Genomic DNA, 20545 nt, shown 5'->3' on the forward strand with positions numbered 1-20545 from the left:
TTTTTTGTGTAATATTAGCTGGTATCTAAAGAGTTATCCCACCCTATTTTAATAAAAGGATTCCTTTTCAACAAAAAATGACCATTCAAAGCTGAGAGGAATTATTCCCAAATGATGACATTTTAATTACAGTGAATGAAATATTATATTCACTCATAGGATGAAGGCTTCAGTTATAGTATGAAAAAAGGATTAAATAATTAAAATTTTCAGGGATATATACATCATTAATGGGCTTCCCCAGTGGTTCAGTAAAGAATCCTCCTGCAATGCAGGAGCCACAGGAGACACAGGTTCAATCCCTGGGTTGGAAAGATCCCCTGAGAGGGAGGGAATGGCAAGCCACTCCATCATTCTTGCCTGGAGAATCCCCATGGACAGAAGAGTCTGGTGGGCTACAGACCACAGTGTGGCAAAGAGTGGGACATGACTGAAGCAACTTTGCATGTATACATACATCATTAATAAGATGAACAAATGTTAAAATACACAAGATGGAATGTTTATATTATAAATAAGCTAAAATATCAGTATTTGTGGGGTGTATAGAAATAAGTATTTATGTGAATGAAATTCTGTAGTGATTTTATGTTAAGGAAATATGTTTTCTCTATTCTACTAAGTCAGGACAGACAATATACCCAACCTTTTTCTTACTCTGAGCATGATAAAATGGACAGTAAGAAAAGTCCAGGTCTAACTAGCGTGTAGATAAATGACCCTGATAGCCTATAAGTGCCCCACTTCTTGGTTTACTTGATTCTTCTTAGGTGTTTGTTTTTTTCTAGAACTAAAATGATGCTGAACTTGGCACTACTAGGAATTCACAAAAGATCAAAGATAGCTAATGAATATAAAAATTATTCAACCTCATTAAATGGCAAAGAAATATAAGTTAAAACAATAATGAAATACCACTATTGGTATTTCAAATGAGCCAATTTTTTTTTAATGATATAACAGTCGTTGCTGCTCCAGGCAAGGTGGTGGTTACTGATGGAAGTATAAACAGGCCTAATAGACATTAAAGCATTAATGTTTAGATATTTATATACTAGGATGTTTACTTTAGTATATTTCAGTACAAAAATTAGAAGTAACTTAAGTGCTCATCTGTAACATGATGATGAAGCAAATGATGGTATACATTTTAATACAGCCATCAAAAATTATGCTTTCAAGTATCATATTATAAATTTGGGAAACAGTTATAATGAATGCCAAGTTTTTAAGATGGTACAAAATTATGATGAAATATTTTTCCTGTTCTTTAAATTTATAGAAAAAAGACTGGACAAAAATTATGAGTTTTCTCTGGATATGAGGTTATACTTACAGTTCTCATTCTTGTACTTTTCTTATTTCCTAAATTTTCTATGAAAACTTATTTTGCTTTTATATCAAGAAAAAACATTTTTTTTAAAAATTGACATTTAGAAATGTAAGATTTGCTGATCAATTAAGAGGGCTTCCCTTGTGGCTCAGTTGGTAAAGAATCCACCTGCAATGTGGGAGGTCTGGGTTCGGTCCCTGGGTTGGGAAAATCCCCTGGAGAAGGGAAAGGTTGATAATTATACTTATTAATTATTAATATAACACTTAATTATATTTGTTATAATTAATAATTATACTTTGATTATTTAATTAAATAAATAAATTGTTCTTACCATTCTTTTTCTCTCTGACGAAAAGAGACTATCTTCTGCATTGAGTCTAATGATACAATTCTTTCTCTTAACTCATTAAAAATTCAAACACAAAGTAAATGAGGTAAAACAATTATGACATTCTCAGAATTTCCATGATGGTTAATTACTTCTTTTTGCTTATCTTGAATTAGTGTATCTTTATTTAACCTGGTAGTTCTTACTGTGATTCTGTTTCGGAACCAGTTGACATACTTTTAAATGCTACTAGGTTATCTTTTAGTTTATTAAGGGTTATATATGTTTTGGTTTTTTTGTTTTCTCTCTGTATGATCTCAATATATTTATACTAGCATTTCACCTTTTCAAAAATCATTTTTCCTAATTATAAAAGTAGTACATGCTTATTGTACACAATTCAAATATAGAAATGTATGAAACTGAAAATGAAACTTTCCCACAGTACCTCACATTTTCTGAGATAACCATGTTGGCCTTTTAGATTGTTGTATGCCATGGGCTTGGTATATTTAAAAGTCACGTGTATTTTTTTTTTTTTAAGAAAAATTAGATCACAATATAGATACTATCCTGCAAGTTGTATATTTCACTTAATACTTTTATCTAGAACATATTTATCTACTTGTGTAGATCTACTTCATTCTTTTTAACAGCTGTAAATATCTCATAGTTTGATTATACCAGAATTTATTTAAGTAGGTCTCCTATTGACCAGTATTTGGAGTCTTTTCAGGTTTTGTGATTACAAAAATACTACAGTGAACATCTTTTATATTGATATTTTTGTGTACTTGTGTAAATATTTTTGTAGAATTAATTCTTAAACATAGATTGCTAGTTTAATGGATATACAGATTTAAATTTTAGTGAATACAGCTCACTTTCTCTTCTAAAGGGCCTACTTATACTTCCACCAACATCATGTAAGACACTGTTAGTCTTTATCAATATGATGGAGGAAAGTGGTACCTCACTGTTGTTTAATTTGCATTTCTTCATCTATTAGCTCGTTGGATGTGCTATTCATGTACTCTTTGGCCATTTATATTTCTCCTATAAGTTTGACTATTTTTCTATCGAGCTGCTCATCATTTTCTCATCAGATTTTACATCTTATGAATCATCTTGACCATCTTATAATTTCTGGAGTTTAGGAGCCAAGTGAGAAGAAGGTGCCTCTGGACATGTCATTGTTCCTCAAGCTCCAGAAGCGGGTCACAGAGCTGGAGCAGGAGAAGCAGGTGATGCAGGATGAGCTGGACCGCAAGGAGGAGCAGGTGCTCCGCAGCAAGGCAAAGGTGAGCAGAGCTCTCCCACCCTGGGGCCATGGCAAACTGGGTTCTGTGGTCTCTTTAATGGGAACTCAGGCCAGAAGTACTTTAATCAAGTAGGATTTCCTTCAAGTGAGGGCTAAATTCTCTTTACTGTTTTCTGCAGAGCTAGGTAATATTCTGAGTAAAAATTAACAATTAAAATATAACTACTTATTTATAAAGTTCTTAACTTTATGTTTTTCCCTAGGAAGAAGAAAGACCACAGATTAGAGGTGCAGAACTGGAATATGAGTCACTCAAGGTAATGGGAAGTGTCTGGTCAAGACTTTGAATATCTTGTTTTGGCAAGAAACCCATTCAGAGCCTCTTTCTCTCAGAGAACATCCTTGGTGGTACCTGAGGCCCTAGCTTAAGCTCTTTGCAGGCATTATTTCTGGCCTTGCATTGTTACCTTTTTAAAGTTCTCTTTCACAGAAGCTAGATTTCAGCCTAAGCAGTAGCTGCCTTTGGAGGCTGTGGAAAGTAGTAAAGGACATGGACCCTGGTGTCAGACTGCATGGGTTCAAATGCTGGATCCCCCACTCTATGGCTGTATGCAAATAATCCTCAGTTATCTCATGTATACAGTGGGAACAATGATAATATTTATCTTATAGGACTTTCATGAGGATTATATGAAGAAATTCATGAAAACTGTGTAGAATAGTGCTGAGCACATAGTAAAGACACAACATACGTTGGCTGCTGTCATTATCTTCATCATTTTAAAATACAGGCACTTTATACATCAGCCTTAGTTTTTAACAACAATCCTGCAAGTAAGCATTTTAATTCCCATTTTATAGATGAAGAAATCGACACTAAGAAGTATACGTAACTTCCTAAGATAACCCCACTAGAAACTGACAGGAGCGGACTTTGAATGTTGTTGTCTCTGACTCCAAACCCCATGCTCTAACCGTCACATCCCACTGAAACTATGTGTTTGCAGTGAAAGACAGATATTTGTTTACAGAGAAGAAACATAGTCTAACATTTTAAAGAACAGTTGGAGGGAAGGGGATGGAGGTGGAGAACTCTATCTTCTTAGTGGTTCAAGGCAGAGTCTTACTAGATGGAGATAAGCTGCCACTGTGTGTTCTAGAGCGCACGAACACAGGAAAAGGCCCTGGTTAGGCACATTAGTTCCTAAAATACAGAGCATCTTGGGTAACACAGAGATGAAGCCCAGAGGGGAAACTGTCCCATTGCTTGATTCCGAGCTGGCTGTGCACCACCTGGCTCCTTCCTTTGCTTTCCAGAATCAAAATCTTGAGCCCCTAGAAGTCTGAGCTATCAGATTGTCAGCTGTCAAGTCACCACCAGCTCCAAAAGTTCCCTAGGTTATTAATTAATTTATTAGCCTTAGATTTATTATTCTTGATGTTTTCCGATCATGCCAGTTTTTAAACTTTTTTTCTGCTTTTGAAAATTATGGTTTAAAATAGCTGGAAAATTGCAATAAGGTTCATAATTATAACCAAGCAAAACTAAAAATTAGAAAAGCCACAAAATATTTAACAGTAGACATTTACATATACTTGAGAACTCCTGAGGTCTCTCTAAACAATCATGAATTTTTTTTTGTTTTTAGTAATATTATGCAAATCTAGTCCTGATAAATTATTTCCTATTACTGTGATTTAGAACATAATCTATGCACATTAAGAGGCCCCTGTTCTGTGTGGATTGCTGCTTCCCACAGTCCAGAGCCCTGACAAGTGCCTCCTCTCCAGGCTGTATGGCATCGTGGTGTGGAGAGTGCCTGTCCTCTACCCGCCCAAACCCACAATGCCTTGTTCAACTCCTTCCCCTGAAGACACTAAGAGTGATTCTAAACACTTAACTGATAATACCTTATATTTACCTTACAATTTGAAATGTTTTTCCTTTACCTTATCTTGTTTAGTCATTGTCACACTTCTGAGATAATTTTTATATCCTTTATAAGATCAATTAACTGAGGCCTTAGAACAGTGAAGAGATTTACTATCAGTTGGTAAAGTCTGATCTTGAATCCAGATTGCCAAACAATAGGAAACATGCTAGGTTCCCATCACAACTTGTTTGAAAACTAATTTTCACCCCCAAAATATGATATTTACTGTTTAAATACCCCATAGGACCTTTTTTAGCCTTTCTAAATTATAACATAATTAAATATTTTGCTCCCCCAGTGAAAGTACTACTAGGGTAGTACATTTTTATGTTTGTGGAAAAAGAAAAGGGTGGCAGCAAAGGGTCATCTCCATTATTCTCCTTTGTCTTTTATACTCTTTGCCTAGAAAACCAAATCATGATATGGGTTATGCAAGACAGGAATCAGATGGGATGGGATGGGACAGGCCAAAGGAACAGGGATAGGAATCTGATCTCCAAATCTTCTGCTTCTGCCTGCCTTTCACAAAAAAATTGACAAGGAGAGACATTCTCTGTAGTATGTTAAAAATGAAGCCCAGATCACAAAGTTCCAAAGTGTTAGAGCTGTGTTTCCAAAATGTGGTCCCTGGGCCATCTGCGTCAACAACACCTGGAAACTTGATGGAAAAGCGAATCTGTGGGCGTCACACCAAATCTAAAGCCCTCCACCCTCTAGGTGATTCTGATGCACGTTAAAGTTTGGGAAACATGGCATCGGAGCTTAGGTGTTGAAGTAGAGACATTCATATTTTTTCTGTTGCAGAAACAGAAATATGAATCTGATTACTTCGGTGGGATACTGGGGATAGGAAGGAGCATTCATTTACACATAAGAATGAACTAATCCATGAAAGAAAAGGTTATAAATTCTTAAAGCAGAAAAAAAAAGGTCTTCAGATAGTCTTAGTGTGACATATTGAAAGGTCTAATTTGGTGCTACAAACCTAAAATTGCTTCTCTGGAAGAAACAATAAAATGTTTTATGTTTGTATGGAAGGGTCTCGCTTTCATTATTGTAATGCTAAATAAATCAGCATGGTACTTTTGATGCCTGCTTGCTTCACTATTTCCCACCCAGTATCCTATCCCCTTTGTATTTTAGTGTCAGTAAACAGTTTAGCATCAGAACTCTATTCTGGGCTCCTGTTGCCATTGTTGGAGCAGAGCGTGCCAAGGGCAGCGCTAACTGGTGACATGAGGATGGCTGGTGGTCTGTGACAGTGTGGAGATGGTGAAGGTGGTCTGTGACAGTGTGGAGATGGTGAAGGATGTGTGTGTCCATCTGGATGGCTGAGGGAGGAGGTGGCCCATCCTCTCCTTCCACATCTCAAGGTTTCTGCCAGCACCTTCACAAGCTTGTCACACAGGAAAGAAGTTTCAAAAATATATTGTTTGTTGTTATTGAAACACTATAGAGAATTTTATTAGCTTACATGTCATATAATTTCTTAATTAGAAATTAGAAGCCTAAAATTCCAGTGGTTTTTCTCGTCCGCTTTACAACAGAGATAAGAGGATGCTACTCAACATTTCAGGGATCTGCTCATTTGAACCATTCATTAGAAGTAACCTGACAGTTGGACCCTTATACTTGCACTTGTATTTACACATAAAGAAAACCTGAGCTTCTTAGTACTTACCCAAACTCATACCTAAGGACTCAGCATTCTCTTCAGGCCTGTGAACATACCCTGGGCAGACCTGGAACAAATTTGATTCTGAAACCTGGGTTGATGAAGCAAAGTATCATTCACCTTGCTCAGTTCCACTTGATGTTGACTTTCTGAATTTGCAGAGCTGAGTTCCCAGCGGAACCATTCCCTAGGGTGGCTCTGGTGGTCTTTTCCAGCAGAATTCTTCTGCTTTCCTGGGGAAAGGTAAGTAATCCTATGTAAAGCTGAGGAAGATGGTGATGAACCATTCTTTGTCTCATCCTACAGCGTCAAGAACTAGAGTCAGAAAACAAAAAACTGAAAAATGAGCTAAATGAGTTACGAAAGGCCCTCAGTGAGAAAAGTGCCCCTGAGGTGACTGCCCCAGGCGCGCCAGCCTACCGTGTCCTCATGGAGCAGCTGACGTCTGTGAGTGAGGAGCTTGATGTCCGCAAGGAGGAAGTCCTCATCCTGAGGTCTCAGCTGGTGAGCCAGAAGGAAGCCATACAACCCAAGGTGAGCATGAGCAAGTGGCGAAGGTGGGTGTTGGGGACTGGCCTCTTCCTGTTCTTTCCCTCCAATTTATGTGAAGGAAACCTAAGTGTATTTAGTCTAATTGAGGATATCATCGTTTGAAAAAAAGAAACTCAACATTGTTTAAAAACTGTTGCAAATACCAATTAGACTGAGCAAGAAGCAAGTAAAATCCCAACTGCTTCTCAAAGTTTCACCTCTCACTCATTAACAAAGGGCTTTTAAAATGAATATTTTTATAGTAATCTGACCACAATAAATTTTAATCAGAAATACAATTCTGTTAAGTACAAAAATCCATAAATTACCTTGCTGTGGGAAGCCATTAAATACAATTTTAAATTATTTGTTGAAAATAGCCTGTTTATACCTTCTTGTATAAGCACTGTGCTAAAATTACAGAAACCAAGATAGCCTTGGTTTTTGTAATAATGCTAGCAGAGTATTACACAAGAAGAAGAGGAACTGCACTAGATTGTAAAGACTGGGGTGGACCTCTTTCTTAATGTCCAGTGTCCTTTGTCTTAAGATTTGGTGCAATATGTCATTAGACCAATCTAATAAATGAGGTTTTAAAGAATGTAAGTTGAAAAAAAAAAAAAAAGAAAGAAAATAGCCTGTTTAACTGGGAAGATAACACATGTAAAGATTGTACATGAGATCAATGAAGAGAAGTGACATGGAGATGATTTCTGCTCACCTCAAGGAATTCTGTTTAATGTGGGAGTGGGCCCAGATGGAAGGGACTGTATTTAGTGATTCCACAGAAGGGACCTAGGATGGAGATATAGATGGTTCTTTGGAGTCCTTCCCTGCCCTCAGGTAACTTCAGATCCAACACTGCTGTGTGTTGGTGAGAAGTGGGCTTTTTGTCATTTGATACCAGAGAGAATGAGTAATCATCATAAAACCTGATCTGCGTTCCTCCTTGCCCATGTTCATGCAGCAAAGTGTTACCAAGAATTAGGCAATCAAGTATCCCAGCTGCATGACATGTCATGTGAAAAATGACTGTAAGTCAGACAGAGACCAGTATATGCCATACAATATGACTTACACATGAAATCTAAAAACAGAAGCAGATTCATAGACCAAACTAGTGATTGCAGGGTAGGAGGCATGTAGGGTGTTGGGTAAAATCGGTGAAGGCAATTAAGAGGTACAAACTTCCAGTTATAAATAAGTCATAGGGATGTAATTTATAGCATAGGGAGTATAGTCAATAGTACTGTAATAACTCTGGTGACAGATGGTAATTAGACATTTTAATGATCATGATCATTTTGTAAGGTATAAAAATATCTACTCACTTTGTTGCATAAATGAAATTAATATAATATTGTATCTCAAAATAATTCAATTTTTAGAAGCCTATAGTATATAATGAATGGGATGCCTAGAAGGTTCAAGAGCACTTCTCTTAGAAATGGTAGTTCTGCATGTGGTTAAGATACCAGACCTGGCACATGACGTACTTGATAACGACAACTCACAGAGGGGACTGAGCCTCTGAGAAACCAGCCTCCCTCTGCATGCTAGCTGGAGTAGAGTCCAAAATGAGGATCACTGTGTCTGGTTTCCTGTGACAATCTGATATTCTGTAATAACCAGAAACTTTAGTAAAAGTTAATGGAAAGAAAAATGAACCAAGGAACCTAAAAACAGCTCAGCTCACAAGAGCATGTGGCTCTGGGATCACACACTCTCACTTACCTGCCTCACATACTCCATGTGACGACCTCTCTCCAGCCCCTGTTGGGCTGGCCCTGTCTAACCAAGGTCCCTGCTCTCCAGGTTCTCAGCCCACACATAGCATCAGCCTCTTCTCTCTTAAGAGAAACGCACAGGACACTGACTGAGACCTTTCAATCCCAGGGCTGTTTGTCCCACTCCGTTTCTAGTCAAGAGACATTTCACAACTCCTTTGCAGGCAGTGACACCCCATGAGCCAGGTGATGATAGAGTCCAGCCACATCTAGTTTACCTGCTCTACCTCTGCAAGTGTTCTGGGAGGCTTCACTTGGACTAATGAATGACCTCCTGTCAAGGCATTACTGAAACTCTCACAAACCTAAGATAAGAATTTCACCCCAGTACATGAGCAGCAGGCTTGTTTTCTCACATCCTCACAAATACTGTACAATTAGAAAAATCAAAACAACTCAAAAAGAATTTCAACTGAGAATTAAGAGTTGCCATTCCATAAATATGTGTTAATGTCCACCACATGCCAGTTCCATGGATACTAATTTACATACAGAGTTAGTTTTAGGAGAAACCAGTCATGGTTGTTTTCACAGTTAGCTTTTTTATGTTTTGATGGGGACTCATTGATGGAATTTATTTATGGAACTAAGAGTTTGTTGTTTTTTCCATTTGTTTTTCGTGCTTGCTGACTTGTGATTTTTCAGGATGACAAGGTAATTCGAATTTTTTAATTGTTTAGCAAATACTTCTATTTAATCCTAGATTTTAGTTTGTAAGTATCCCCCAATATACACAGTTGATCCTTTCTGGCCACCAAATCTACTTTGGTATTTACAAATTAATTTCCTGTTTGACCTCTTCCTATTTGAGAAGTCAGTGGTAAAATTATGGATGTCATAGGTTCCTGTCTGGATCACAGAGAGGCCTCCATGACTTTTGAACTCATAGTCAGCTCTGTGACCCTCAGTGGTGGTAATGGTGGGCCCCCACAAGCAGGGAGGAAAGCCCTTAACTCAGAAGCACAAGCTCTCACTTCTACCAGCTGTGGGTTTGTCAGCCAAGGGTGAGGAGGAGGCTGAGGAGCTGAGCATCCCCTTCTTGGGAAGGGTGGGATTTTCCTACATGGCGCAGCCCTTTCAGAACTTCTGGTTCCTGTCTTGGCAGAAACTCTTTGAGCAGTGAGTAAGGAACTTCCTAGCGCTGGTAATCTGAGTCTGATCCTATACTTACCTGTTTCTTAGCTAAGGTAGACCAGAGGAGGGAAGGACTGGCTACTTTATACCATCTTTCGTTTAGACTGGCTCACTAGATCAACTTACCTAATTTACTACAAGTTCAAAACCACATCATATAGGTTCTCAGATGTCAGAGAATACATGTAGCATTATTTAATATAGATACTGGTTCTTTAAGTTATTACTTAAAACTAAAATTCTGAGTGTGGGGAATTCCCTGACAGTCTAGTGGTTAGGACTCTGTGCTTCCACTACAGGGGGCACGGGTTCAATCCATGGTTGGGCAACTAAGATCCCACAAGCCATGCAGCACAGCCAAATAAAAAAAAAAAATCTGAGTATGGCTTTTTAAGAACAGAAAGATTTTATGCCTTCATAAAAAAGAAAAAAAAATTTCTATCAAATGTATAGTAAAATATTTATAAAACATAGCTAAAATACTTTTTAAATGCTATATGTAGTGTTTATGTGAAAGATTTTTAAAATTCAGTAGAATATAAATTCTTTATAGCTTTTATCGTATTTTAAGTATGAATTTATAAACTCACAAAAGGACAGCATTAGCATATAAGTACGATTTTTTTTTTTTTAATAAATACTGGAATTCAAAAGCAAGTATTTATGGGCCTCTTGTTGGCATTAAAGTTATCTTGGTCTCTAAGATCACAATATTTGAAGTGTATTCTATTATCTCCACTTTACTGTAAGACCTGGGTTTAGAGCAAACATTGACTAAAGGATTAGGCATATAGTATTTAGACAAACAGAGTGGGCCCATGGATTCTAAAGGGTGTTATGCTTTAGAGACTATTAGGACAGTTGTTCTTATTGTCTATTCTTGCCCTGGTTTAGGAGAGATAGAGAGCGGCTGGAGTAGAAGCAAAATTTTGAAATTATATTGGTTGTCAAACAGATTAGACCAAAAAAAGAAAAAAAAAAAGGAAGTGAAAATGTTAGCAGAAAAGTCCTTTCTATACAAAATCATTAGTTATTCTGACCTGCCAGATGTTTATCTCAAAAGCTCATATACTATTCCTATACCGTAACAGAGTGAAAAACAGTGAATAACAGCAGATGGTAGATACTTCCAAGGAGCTATATCCTTCCCATTTATATATATCTAAAGATGTGAGAGAAAACTTTAGTTTTGCTGAAACATATAATCTAAACACCAATTTTTTTGTACTGAGTTTTTAACAGAAAAATGAATTTTGTGTCAAACTTTTCATATTTCTTAGGGCATTTGTTTTGTTATAATCAGTCCAGAAGTAAAAGAAAGAACAGCTTTGTACATTCCATTGAATACTTTCTTGGTGTTCTTGCCTGGTTATTGTTTTAAAGCTATATACACTGGATGGATAGATAGATAGAAATAAATATATTTAAAAGTGTATATAAACATTAGAATAGTAACCAGGCAAGAATACTGATATTTATCTATTTATTTCACACAGCATAAAACACACATGGCCCATCAATGATTTTGTTTTCTCTGAAATCACATCATCTTTGTAGTAGAGTGTTAGGGATTCTCAAGAGAGGGACGGAGGTGCCTTGTTCTCTTAACTGCCTGTGCCCCACTCTCTGTAGTCACCCTGGGGCTAGCGTAGATGCTCTGGTGGGGCAGGTGTGTTGTGGAACTCATAAACCCCCTATTCTGTTAGAAAGAAAAATGTTAAATGTGGTCCAAAGCTTTTGAGTTAACACTTAATGTGGAAATGTCTTTTCCCCTTTAGAACACAATGACAGATTCCACAATACTTTTAGAAGATGTACAGAAAATGAAAGATAAAGGCGAAATCGCACAAGCATATATTGGTTTGAAAGAAACCAACAGGTAAGTTGATCTTTCTTTATTCATTTTGGTTTAATCCTGTTGATCTTTAGTCTTCAAGCCAGCCTCTTGTACAGCGAGTACAAATGTTTATGCATTGTTTTGTTAGACATCAGCTGACCTTCAAAAGGGATCCAAAGTTTCCAATATATTCCCAGTTAAAATCTCATTTTAAGACGGTAGCATTACTGATAAGAAATTGAAAGGAAAATGTTCTTTACATCAGGGGAGTATATTTCTGTGTTTTTAGGGCCTTAGCCTTGAGAAAGAAAATCAACTGCTTACTCTGTAGCTTGGACTATCTTGGGTAGTCACTTCCATTTGTTATTCAGGATGGTTATTTGTGAAGGTTTGTAGGGGCAGCTGCAGCTTTCAGTAATTGAAATTTAATGTAAAGAGAAGTGATGAAATAGCTGAATCACATCCGTGTTGGCCATATAATTCTCGAAGGGTACCATGACTTCCCAAGATGGGACCTTGATATTTGAGACCAAGTTTTTGTCACGTTTCCTAAAGTGTTCTGAGAAAATCCTAACGGCACTTAGCTCAGTCTTAAGAGTCTTGGGTGGGCTGAGAGTGCAGATTTGCACAGTCACTAAATGACTGAACTTTCCCCAAAGCTTTCCCTGTAGCTAAGATTATCACTGCTCATTTCTGAAAGTCCTCGGCCTTTCTGCCACTCCTCCTTCCCAAAGAACCTTCATGCTATTAAACTCTGAACTTAAAAGACTACATACTTAAAAGAACTTGGCCAGTGATGATAACAGAGATTATCAGTGTACATCTAGGTCTCTTGATGCATAATATCAGAATTGGTATGCAGAAATACTTCACAGACTAAAGAATACTGCCATGTAAGATATAAGGTATTTACTACCTTCTTTTATGGACAAGAGTAGATAATGCTTATGAAAGTATTTGGTTAACCTTAAATTTTAATTTATGAATGTAAGTTGTAAGCATACCTTATAGCTGAGAATGTGTTAGTGTAAAAAGAGCTATATTAAATTGTTCATCCATCCGCTAAGCTATTCAGTCACCAGATATATATTGTATACCTGTTTCATCCCAGACCATGCAGCAAATACTGGCAATAGAGCATTAAGCAAGGTAAATGCAGTCCTTCCCTTCGCAGAGTTTGTAGAGCGTTGGGGAGATAGCCAAGAGAACTTGGACTTCCCTCCAATGACAGTGGAAGCTGTTGAAAGATTTTTAGTAGGAGAATGGTATGATGAGATTGGAAAGCTAGCCTTGGCTTTTATGTTAGAGCATAGACTGTAATGGAACAAGATTAAAACCATAAAGACCAGTTAAGAGGTTATTCCCATAATTGAATGACTGGTTATAGTGACTTTGACTTAGTTGGTAGCCATTGGGATTGAAAGAAGTGGGACACACTTAGAAAGATACTTAAGAAGATGAGGTGAGCAGCCTTGCAGTTTACTGGATGTGTGATCAGGGGAGGGGGATCATGAAGAGCAACTCCGCAGCATCTGTGGTGGATACTTGGTTATATAGAGGTGCCACTTCACGACGCTGGGTCTGGGATGTGGGGAAGTACAGGAAATTATCAGTAGATTTACAGATATTTAAGGAAGTAGGAAGACATCCAAGAAGAGAACTTCATTCAGAGATTGAAAATATAGATCTGGAACAGGAGAGATGTGTGGGCTGAGATGTAAATATTGAAGTCATCGGCATGTAATAATACAATCGAGACCTTGCAAATAGACCAACTCTCCAGGGAAAGATGGTAAATGAAAAGTAAAAGAGCAATCTATGAAATTCGTTTTATGTAAACATGGTATCAACAACAAAAGTCTAGTAAGAGGAGTAAGATCCTGGGCTCTGTAGTCAGATAGCACTTGCCAGGTATCTAACTTCTAAACTTTGGGGTCTTCTTCTGCAATATGGCAAATGATACATATTGTTACTAGGAGAACTAAATGAAATAATACCTGTGGAAGGATGTAAAACAGTGTCTGATACTTGGCAAACACTCAAAATATTATTTTTATATACTCAATAGAAAAAAACCTCTAATCAGTTTCATCAGTTTTACTTGTTAATTATACATACTTTTAATAAAATATGTGACTTTTCTAATAAAAAAGCAATTTCCCCAGGTCTTAAAATTAATTTTTGATGCAAAAATTTTTTTTTAAGTTGCGTCATAAAAGCTGGGAACTTTGGACATATTTATCAGTTACTCCTATAAGAACTTTTAAAAGCAATTTTAAAAATACAAAACTAGATTTTATCAAGCTAAAAAAAATTCCTACCCAGAAGACTTAAAACCTCATTTTGAAGTGAATTATAAAGATTGCCACATGAAGACAATAGCTTAAATTTTCATTCTATATGTGTATGACTGTTGTGGTTAGTCTCTAACATAATGTGTGACATAAGATCACTCTGCTAGCTGAAAAAAATGTTAAAAACAGATGTCTTTCCCACCTCCTAAGTCATTTATTATTTTGCAGGAAAAGTAGCCCTGGATCCTTGATTATTTTGTTTTAAATTCTCCACCTTTACATGTGATATTACATATTACTCATTAAAAAATATATTAACCAAAAATAATTTCTGTGGTAATGTCTTAAAGTCATCTGTAATTAATAAAGACAGTCCTAGTGACTTAATAACATGTTGAAATGCCATGTGCTACTGTTGACCATCGTCATCTCATTGCCACCCTGTATCCCTTTGTGTTTTGCATTGTTGTTCCTTTTGCATGGAAGACCATCTGCTATGGATTGCCATGAGTTGAATGAGGATGGAGAGCTGTTGCTGGTTTATGAAGGGTTAAAACAAGCCAACAGGTTATACTTGTCTCCTCAAAATGGAATGTTATTAATTTGTTGTTTTTCTTACTAACAGTGGCCTCCTGACTTTAACTTCTGTATTTCTTATACATTGTCTTCCTGGGTAAATTTCCGACACTAAAATTTGTGAATGTCTCACTGAGAGTGGAAGAAAACCCAAACCTCTCAACTAGAGCCCAAACAACTGTAGGAAAGATTAATACATATTACTTAGCTGTTTCTTGTTTGGAATCATGATCAGTTCAAAGGATATCTGTGCCTGGGCAATATAGCTACATTCTCATATATTATCATCATGCTGCCTAACAGTACATGACTTGGCATTCAGTGTGGTTATTGTGGAATTCAGATTTGTGAAACAGCAAACCAGGAGGGTTTCCTGCACAGCTATAGTTCAAAATAATTACCAAACTCATCATGTTAAATATGTTTAGGAGAAAGCAAATAAAATTGAAACAGCAACACTTTTCTAACATAGATGCTCATCTCCTCTAGTGATACTTGTGTCTTAAAATCTTAAAAATACTGGGGTTTTTTTGGTCCTAAAAATACTGTTTTTATGTCTTAAAAATACCATTTCAGTATTTTTAAACTACTTAATATTTAAGTACTTAATTTTTAAACTACTTAATAGACTGTAAATATTTAATATTTAAACTACTTAATTTTTAAACTACTTAATAGACTGTTTTGTTAAGGAATTTCTACTTATTCTGCTTTTTTCTTATCACATACTGTTGTCATTAACTTTGTGGTGTTATTGGTTCAGATCCTTTGGAAATTTCGTAATCCCCAAAATATTTTTAGTCTGTTGTTTACTCTTTGCTTATAATAGTAAGTTTTGCCCAGCATTTGCTAACCAAGGGGATTGGAATAAAAACATCTTTTCTTTCTTCCTGTTAGTTAATTCCTATCTATAACTTTGTCTTGGCTTTGGGAAAGGGAGTGAATGTAGAATGGGGGTGCCTGGTAGAGGGAGGTTGCCAGTTGGCTCTGGTATTCTCTGGCCAGTGCCCTAGTCCATGGCACAGCTGACCTGTATGTTTGCTCAAAGAAGTTCAAGAACCACTCTGTTGGTCCCACTAATAGTGATCTTCCAAAACCATATCTTGTTAGGATTCTCTTACTGATAAGGAAGTTATAGGGGAAAAGAAGATGACAAATTTAAAATATAAACAAAATTTCAGAACTCTGTCTGCATTTGAGTAAATCTGTATGTATTTCAGAATAGCACTCTAGCCTTTCTCTCTTTCAGAGATAAAAGTGGGACCCTGGTCACAACCCCCCGCCTGGAATGCTGAAGATCTTCAAGGCAGATTTAAAGTGGGCATTTGTAATCTTGCTCTCCATAGTGATTGTTTTGTGGCAAAGGCATTATAGTAATACTAATTTTGCCAACTTAAATGCTACTTTAAATTAATGCTACTGCAAATGTAGTAAGCCAGGTTAAAGTTATGTCTTTTAATTGTTTTAGTCATCATTTCCTATGAAGCTTTCAAAGGAGTAAAATTCTCCTGTTTTTCAGGGCCTCTGAGAACTTTGTATTTGTAGCAGGATCCTCAATTCAGAAAGACACATATGTGAGTGCAGTCATTTTGTTTCTGGCTCCATTTGAGTTTCTAGACTCTAATCAAGTCAGAAGCTACACAGACACTACAGAGTCCCCATTTTTCTGCCCTTTCAAGTGAGCACAAAGCCTCACACCCACCAGGTAGGGACTCAGATGTCACCTCCCTTTCCTCCATGTGTGGCTTCTCCACAGGCTCCTGGAGTCCCAGCTGCAGTCTCAGAAGAGGAGCCATGAGAATGAGGCTGAAGCTCTCCGTGGGGAAATCCAGAGCCTGAAGGAGGAGAACAACCGGCAGCAGCAGCTGCTGGCCCAGAACCTACAGCTGCCCCCGGAGGCCCGCATTGAGGCCAGCCTGCAGCACGAGATCACTCGGCTCACCAATGAGAACCTGGTAAGGACAGCAGAGCAGCCCTCCATGCTTTAGGAGCTAAACCTCCTTCCTGGATGGGAAAGATGCCGTTCACTGCCCCACACTTGTGACCCTCTTTCTCTAGCCCAGACACAGTAAGGAAAATACAACTATGTTGGTAGAAGTGAAAAAGGCGTGTACTCCGGTGGTTTGTCACAGAAGGCTCAGACGCCTCTCAGCACCTCAGCCCTCGCTTGGAGGGTGTGGAAGATGCTGGCCGGCTGTGTGCTGGGGTCTTGATAGCTTGAGAGCTCAGCTTCCTCTACTGCAGCTGCACAGTCTGTGCCATCCAGGAGGTTGTGTGGTTGTGCCAACCTTTGGTCCCCAGGCGCCACTGAGTCCCTCCCAGCTCCTTCTCAGGCAGACAGCAGGGTTAGAGTTAGTCAGGGAGCAGATGGCAGAACCAAAGAGGGCTGTAGGTTGACCTTGGTTGGGACTCCAGGGTCAAGGAGAAACATCAGGATTCAAGTTTCTACATTCTTGATTCTTTTTAATAGAATTCAGACAGTGAATGGAGAGATTTTTTTTTCCCTTGCCAGATAGATTCCGAATGACCAAGTTTGTTTGTTTATTTTTCTCTTTCTGTCCTTTCTTTTATAGAAAATATTTTCCAAAATATTTCTTTCTCAGCCACAAAATAACTTTTATTACAGATTTCTACTTAGGTTTGATAAACATTTATTAAATTAAGTCATTGAAAAGTTATATTTCCTTTTTTTTTTTTTGGCAGGTGGTGGTGGGGCTTTGCCACATGGCTTACAGGGTCTCAGTTCTCTGACCAGGGAACTCCCAATTCCACATTTCTATATAAAATCTATACTGAAGTGTCAGACTGGTTTTGAGAAAAGCTGTTTAGGGCTAGTGGTAATTGTTTCTTTAATTCAGGATTTTAATAACTTGTAATAAAGTAATTTGGATTTTCTTTAAAGATGTAACAACCTGAATTATCCATTAGTGATCATTTGCATTACAGGTAGTTTTCTAGTGTCACCTGTTCAACCATCTTTTATATTAGTTGGAAGCAAAACCCAAAGGTATTCTTTTCCCAGTCTGTCCTTCCTTCTGAGGACAGCATGCTGGTGAGACTGTGGCAATGGGAGAGATGGGTGAGGGACTTGAAGTCTAGACTCTTTTCAAAGTGCCTGAAATATCACTGATTTGTGGAGGAAGATCTGAATCATGTCATTTTATTACTCACAAGTATATTGTTGCTTAAACTAACAGTGCTTCAGTGCCTAAGACTTGATAAATATACTCAATAACATAATAATGATTGATTAGCATATAAATTCTGTGCTTTTAAATCATTATCTTAAAATACAAGGTGAAACCATGAAATAAAGATGCTTCTGGGTGGTAGATTCTCAGAGTTGTTTTGCTAAGTTGGTTAAGCATTTCCCTTGCAATCTTGTGTGCATTATTACTTTTCTTTTCGATTTTGTATAGCTGATACAAAAATAAATCAATCCCTTCCATATTCTAAGCTGGTGAAACCTAATTTGAATTTTAGGAAAACTCTTTGTAGGTTCATAGGCTTCTCCTGCCTCACTGATTGCTAATTCAGGAGAATGGATTCAAACTTACCTATAGGGGATGATGCAGTTTTTCAACTGTCATTAGAGTGTCTTATTTTTGCATTTCTGTAGGAAGCACTTGGGCAGAATATTAAAGCACCGGTGGGCCTAGGCTTTGTGTTCTTCGAAACTCTACCCTGAAAACCCTTCCCACCCACCTACCCAACAAACGCAAATACAGAGATGACTGTTCTGCCTCCTCTAGTGAGCAAACTTCACAGGTTGCCCCAAGCTGCCCTTCAGAGAAGGAAGGCACACAGCTTCTGCCCAGTCTTTCCAACATCAAACAAGAGCTCCAACTTGGCCAGTATTCTCACTTTTGTTTGAATTGCCTTCCCCACTCTTGCTGCTGCTGCTGGCAGCAGAGAAAGTGCAGCAGCCTAGGAGTAGGTCTGAGGAGTGAAATAACAGCCTTGCTGGGGAATATGGACCACAGCTCTGTTTACCTGCTAACATCACCTGTTTCCTCCAAGCATGTGAAAATGTATTTGTGGATATAGAATCAGAATCATCTGTACTAGAAAAATTAGAGGGCAATGACAGATGTCAAATCAGAGCCATTTGAGTCTATATATATAGATTCCTTATCTGTGTTTTAAAATATTTTAAAATTGGTTTTGCTGAGAGGTAGCATTCCCCTCAAAGATACAGAAAAACAAATGTCCATTGTGCCTGTTTTTTCAGTATTTTGAGGAATTATATGCAGATGACCCTAAGAAGTATCAATCATATCGGATTTCACTTTACAAACGGATGATTGTATGTAAAAGAGTGCTTCTCTGTCGTCTTCCTCACTGTTTCTAGCCCTCTATAAGCGAAGAGCACTCTGCCTGCCCTTCCTGGGAGGTCTCTTCAGAAACTTCCACAAAACCTGTTTCTCCCCACAGCTGTCTTTTAGCCAGTGATGTCGCCTCTGTCAGTGTCCTGTGTCCATTGTCACCTTTGGTTTGTTATTAACACTAGGCTTACAGTGTGATGGAAGCAAAATATGATTTGAAAGGTAAAGTAAAAATCCAAGAAGCACAACTGAACACTGTGAAATGTTAGCAACTGTTCCTTTTGAATCATTGGTCTAATACCTAAGTCAGCCCTGTCTAAATTGGAAAAAGAATGAATCCTTGTATTTATAAATGCCTTTTAAAATCCGTATCCTGAATAACAACCACAAACCTCTTAAATCATTGCTTTATTTCCACTTGAAGCTCCTGGTTTGCTGTTGCCCACTTTTCTTCTTAATTATTGATTCTTTGTCTCTGCCTGTCATTTGAAAGAATTCTTGATTAGGGAGCCAAGTACCACACCTTTTTTTTTCTAACCCCTGCCCATGAATGTACTGCTTTTGTTTTCTCTTTTTGCACAAATCATATGGAATTATCCCCTTTTTTCCCTATAAGCAAAATTATATTACCCAGGAGATTTCTATGGGTATCTAACTGTCACTTAGTCTGTTAACCACTCTGTACTGTTCTCTGTGGTTATTTTTTAACTTACCTTTTAATTCCCGAAACCTTTTAACTTTTCTTAAGTTATAGGACTAGTTTTAGCCTCTCCAAAGGGTGGAACTAACTCATAGAGACAGTGCTTCACACACACAGGTGTCAGTTAAAAGCCCCTAAGTTCAACCATCCTTAAAGCTTCACACAAAACTGTGTGCATTCATCAAAATTTACCTTGCTTATTCCCCCTTTAAATGAAAAACTTTCTACTGAAATAGCAGTACATTTTATGAGCATTTAATTGTTTTGCCCCCACGGAGTCTACTGGAGTCTACTCACTCCATAGTGAGCCTGCTGTCCATCACACTGTAAAGGAGTTACTGCACTGTATATTTTAACATTTGCTTTTATTATAGCTGCCTTTCCTATTGCCTGCCAGTTTTAGCCAGGTGGGGCTCCACCAATGAGCTTTTATGGAGCTTTTATGTAAAACTAACTTTTTATGTAAAACTAAGTACTGTTTCTGTAATTTTGTGTCTGCTTTCCTTCTCTGCATTTTAGATGGTTTATTTTGATCTTTCTGTTATATTTCTCATTTTGATCTTTAGGATTTGATGGAACAACTCGAAAAACAAGATAAGACTGTCCGGAAACTGAAAAAACAACTGAAAGTATTTGCCAAAAAAATTGGTGAACTAGAAGGTATTTAAACATGTTTTTATGACAGTTGCTGAACCTTGGTTTTATATACTATCCTAGTGGCTTAAGAGTGTGGCTCAATTTGTGTGTGAATATTAGGAACAATAACAAAAATGAGTTTCAACAAACCTGGCCTCCGTGGAGTAGAAATCTCCATTGCTGAGTGGGGA

General features: G+C 37.5%; 1 protein-coding gene and 1 non-coding gene across 9 annotated transcripts in view; both read left to right on the forward strand.

The window, feature by feature from the left end:
* MYO5A (myosin VA) overlaps positions 1 to 20545 on the forward strand; it is a 205180-nt gene that overhangs the window by 159674 nt on the left and 24961 nt on the right. For 2 of the 8 annotated variants that reach the window (XM_027553991.1, XM_027553985.1), the window contains exons 26-34: positions 2822 to 2965; positions 3189 to 3242; positions 6841 to 7068; positions 9498 to 9506; positions 11765 to 11865; positions 14604 to 14684; positions 16450 to 16648; positions 18925 to 18999; positions 20285 to 20378. In XM_027553991.1, coding sequence (XP_027409792.1) covers positions 2822 to 2965; positions 3189 to 3242; positions 6841 to 7068; positions 9498 to 9506; positions 11765 to 11865; positions 14604 to 14684; positions 16450 to 16648; positions 18925 to 18999; positions 20285 to 20378 — 985 coding nt within the window. The remainder of the gene's footprint in view (positions 1 to 2821; positions 2966 to 3188; positions 3243 to 6840; positions 7069 to 9497; positions 9507 to 11764; positions 11866 to 14603; positions 14685 to 16449; positions 16649 to 18924; positions 19000 to 20284; positions 20379 to 20545) is intronic. The other 6 variants (XM_027553984.1, XM_027553986.1, XM_027553987.1 and 3 more) reach the window with 6 other exon arrangements.
* On the forward strand, positions 7455 to 7631 carry LOC113900553. Its single transcript, XR_003513190.1, has one exon. It is a non-coding gene; the product is annotated as a small nucleolar RNA SNORA81 (small nucleolar RNA).

The sequence above is a fragment of the Bos indicus x Bos taurus genome, chromosome 10 (genome assembly GCF_003369695.1).
Source record: "Bos indicus x Bos taurus breed Angus x Brahman F1 hybrid chromosome 10, Bos_hybrid_MaternalHap_v2.0, whole genome shotgun sequence".
In the NCBI taxonomy this organism is placed as follows: domain Eukaryota; kingdom Metazoa; phylum Chordata; class Mammalia; order Artiodactyla; family Bovidae; genus Bos; species Bos indicus x Bos taurus.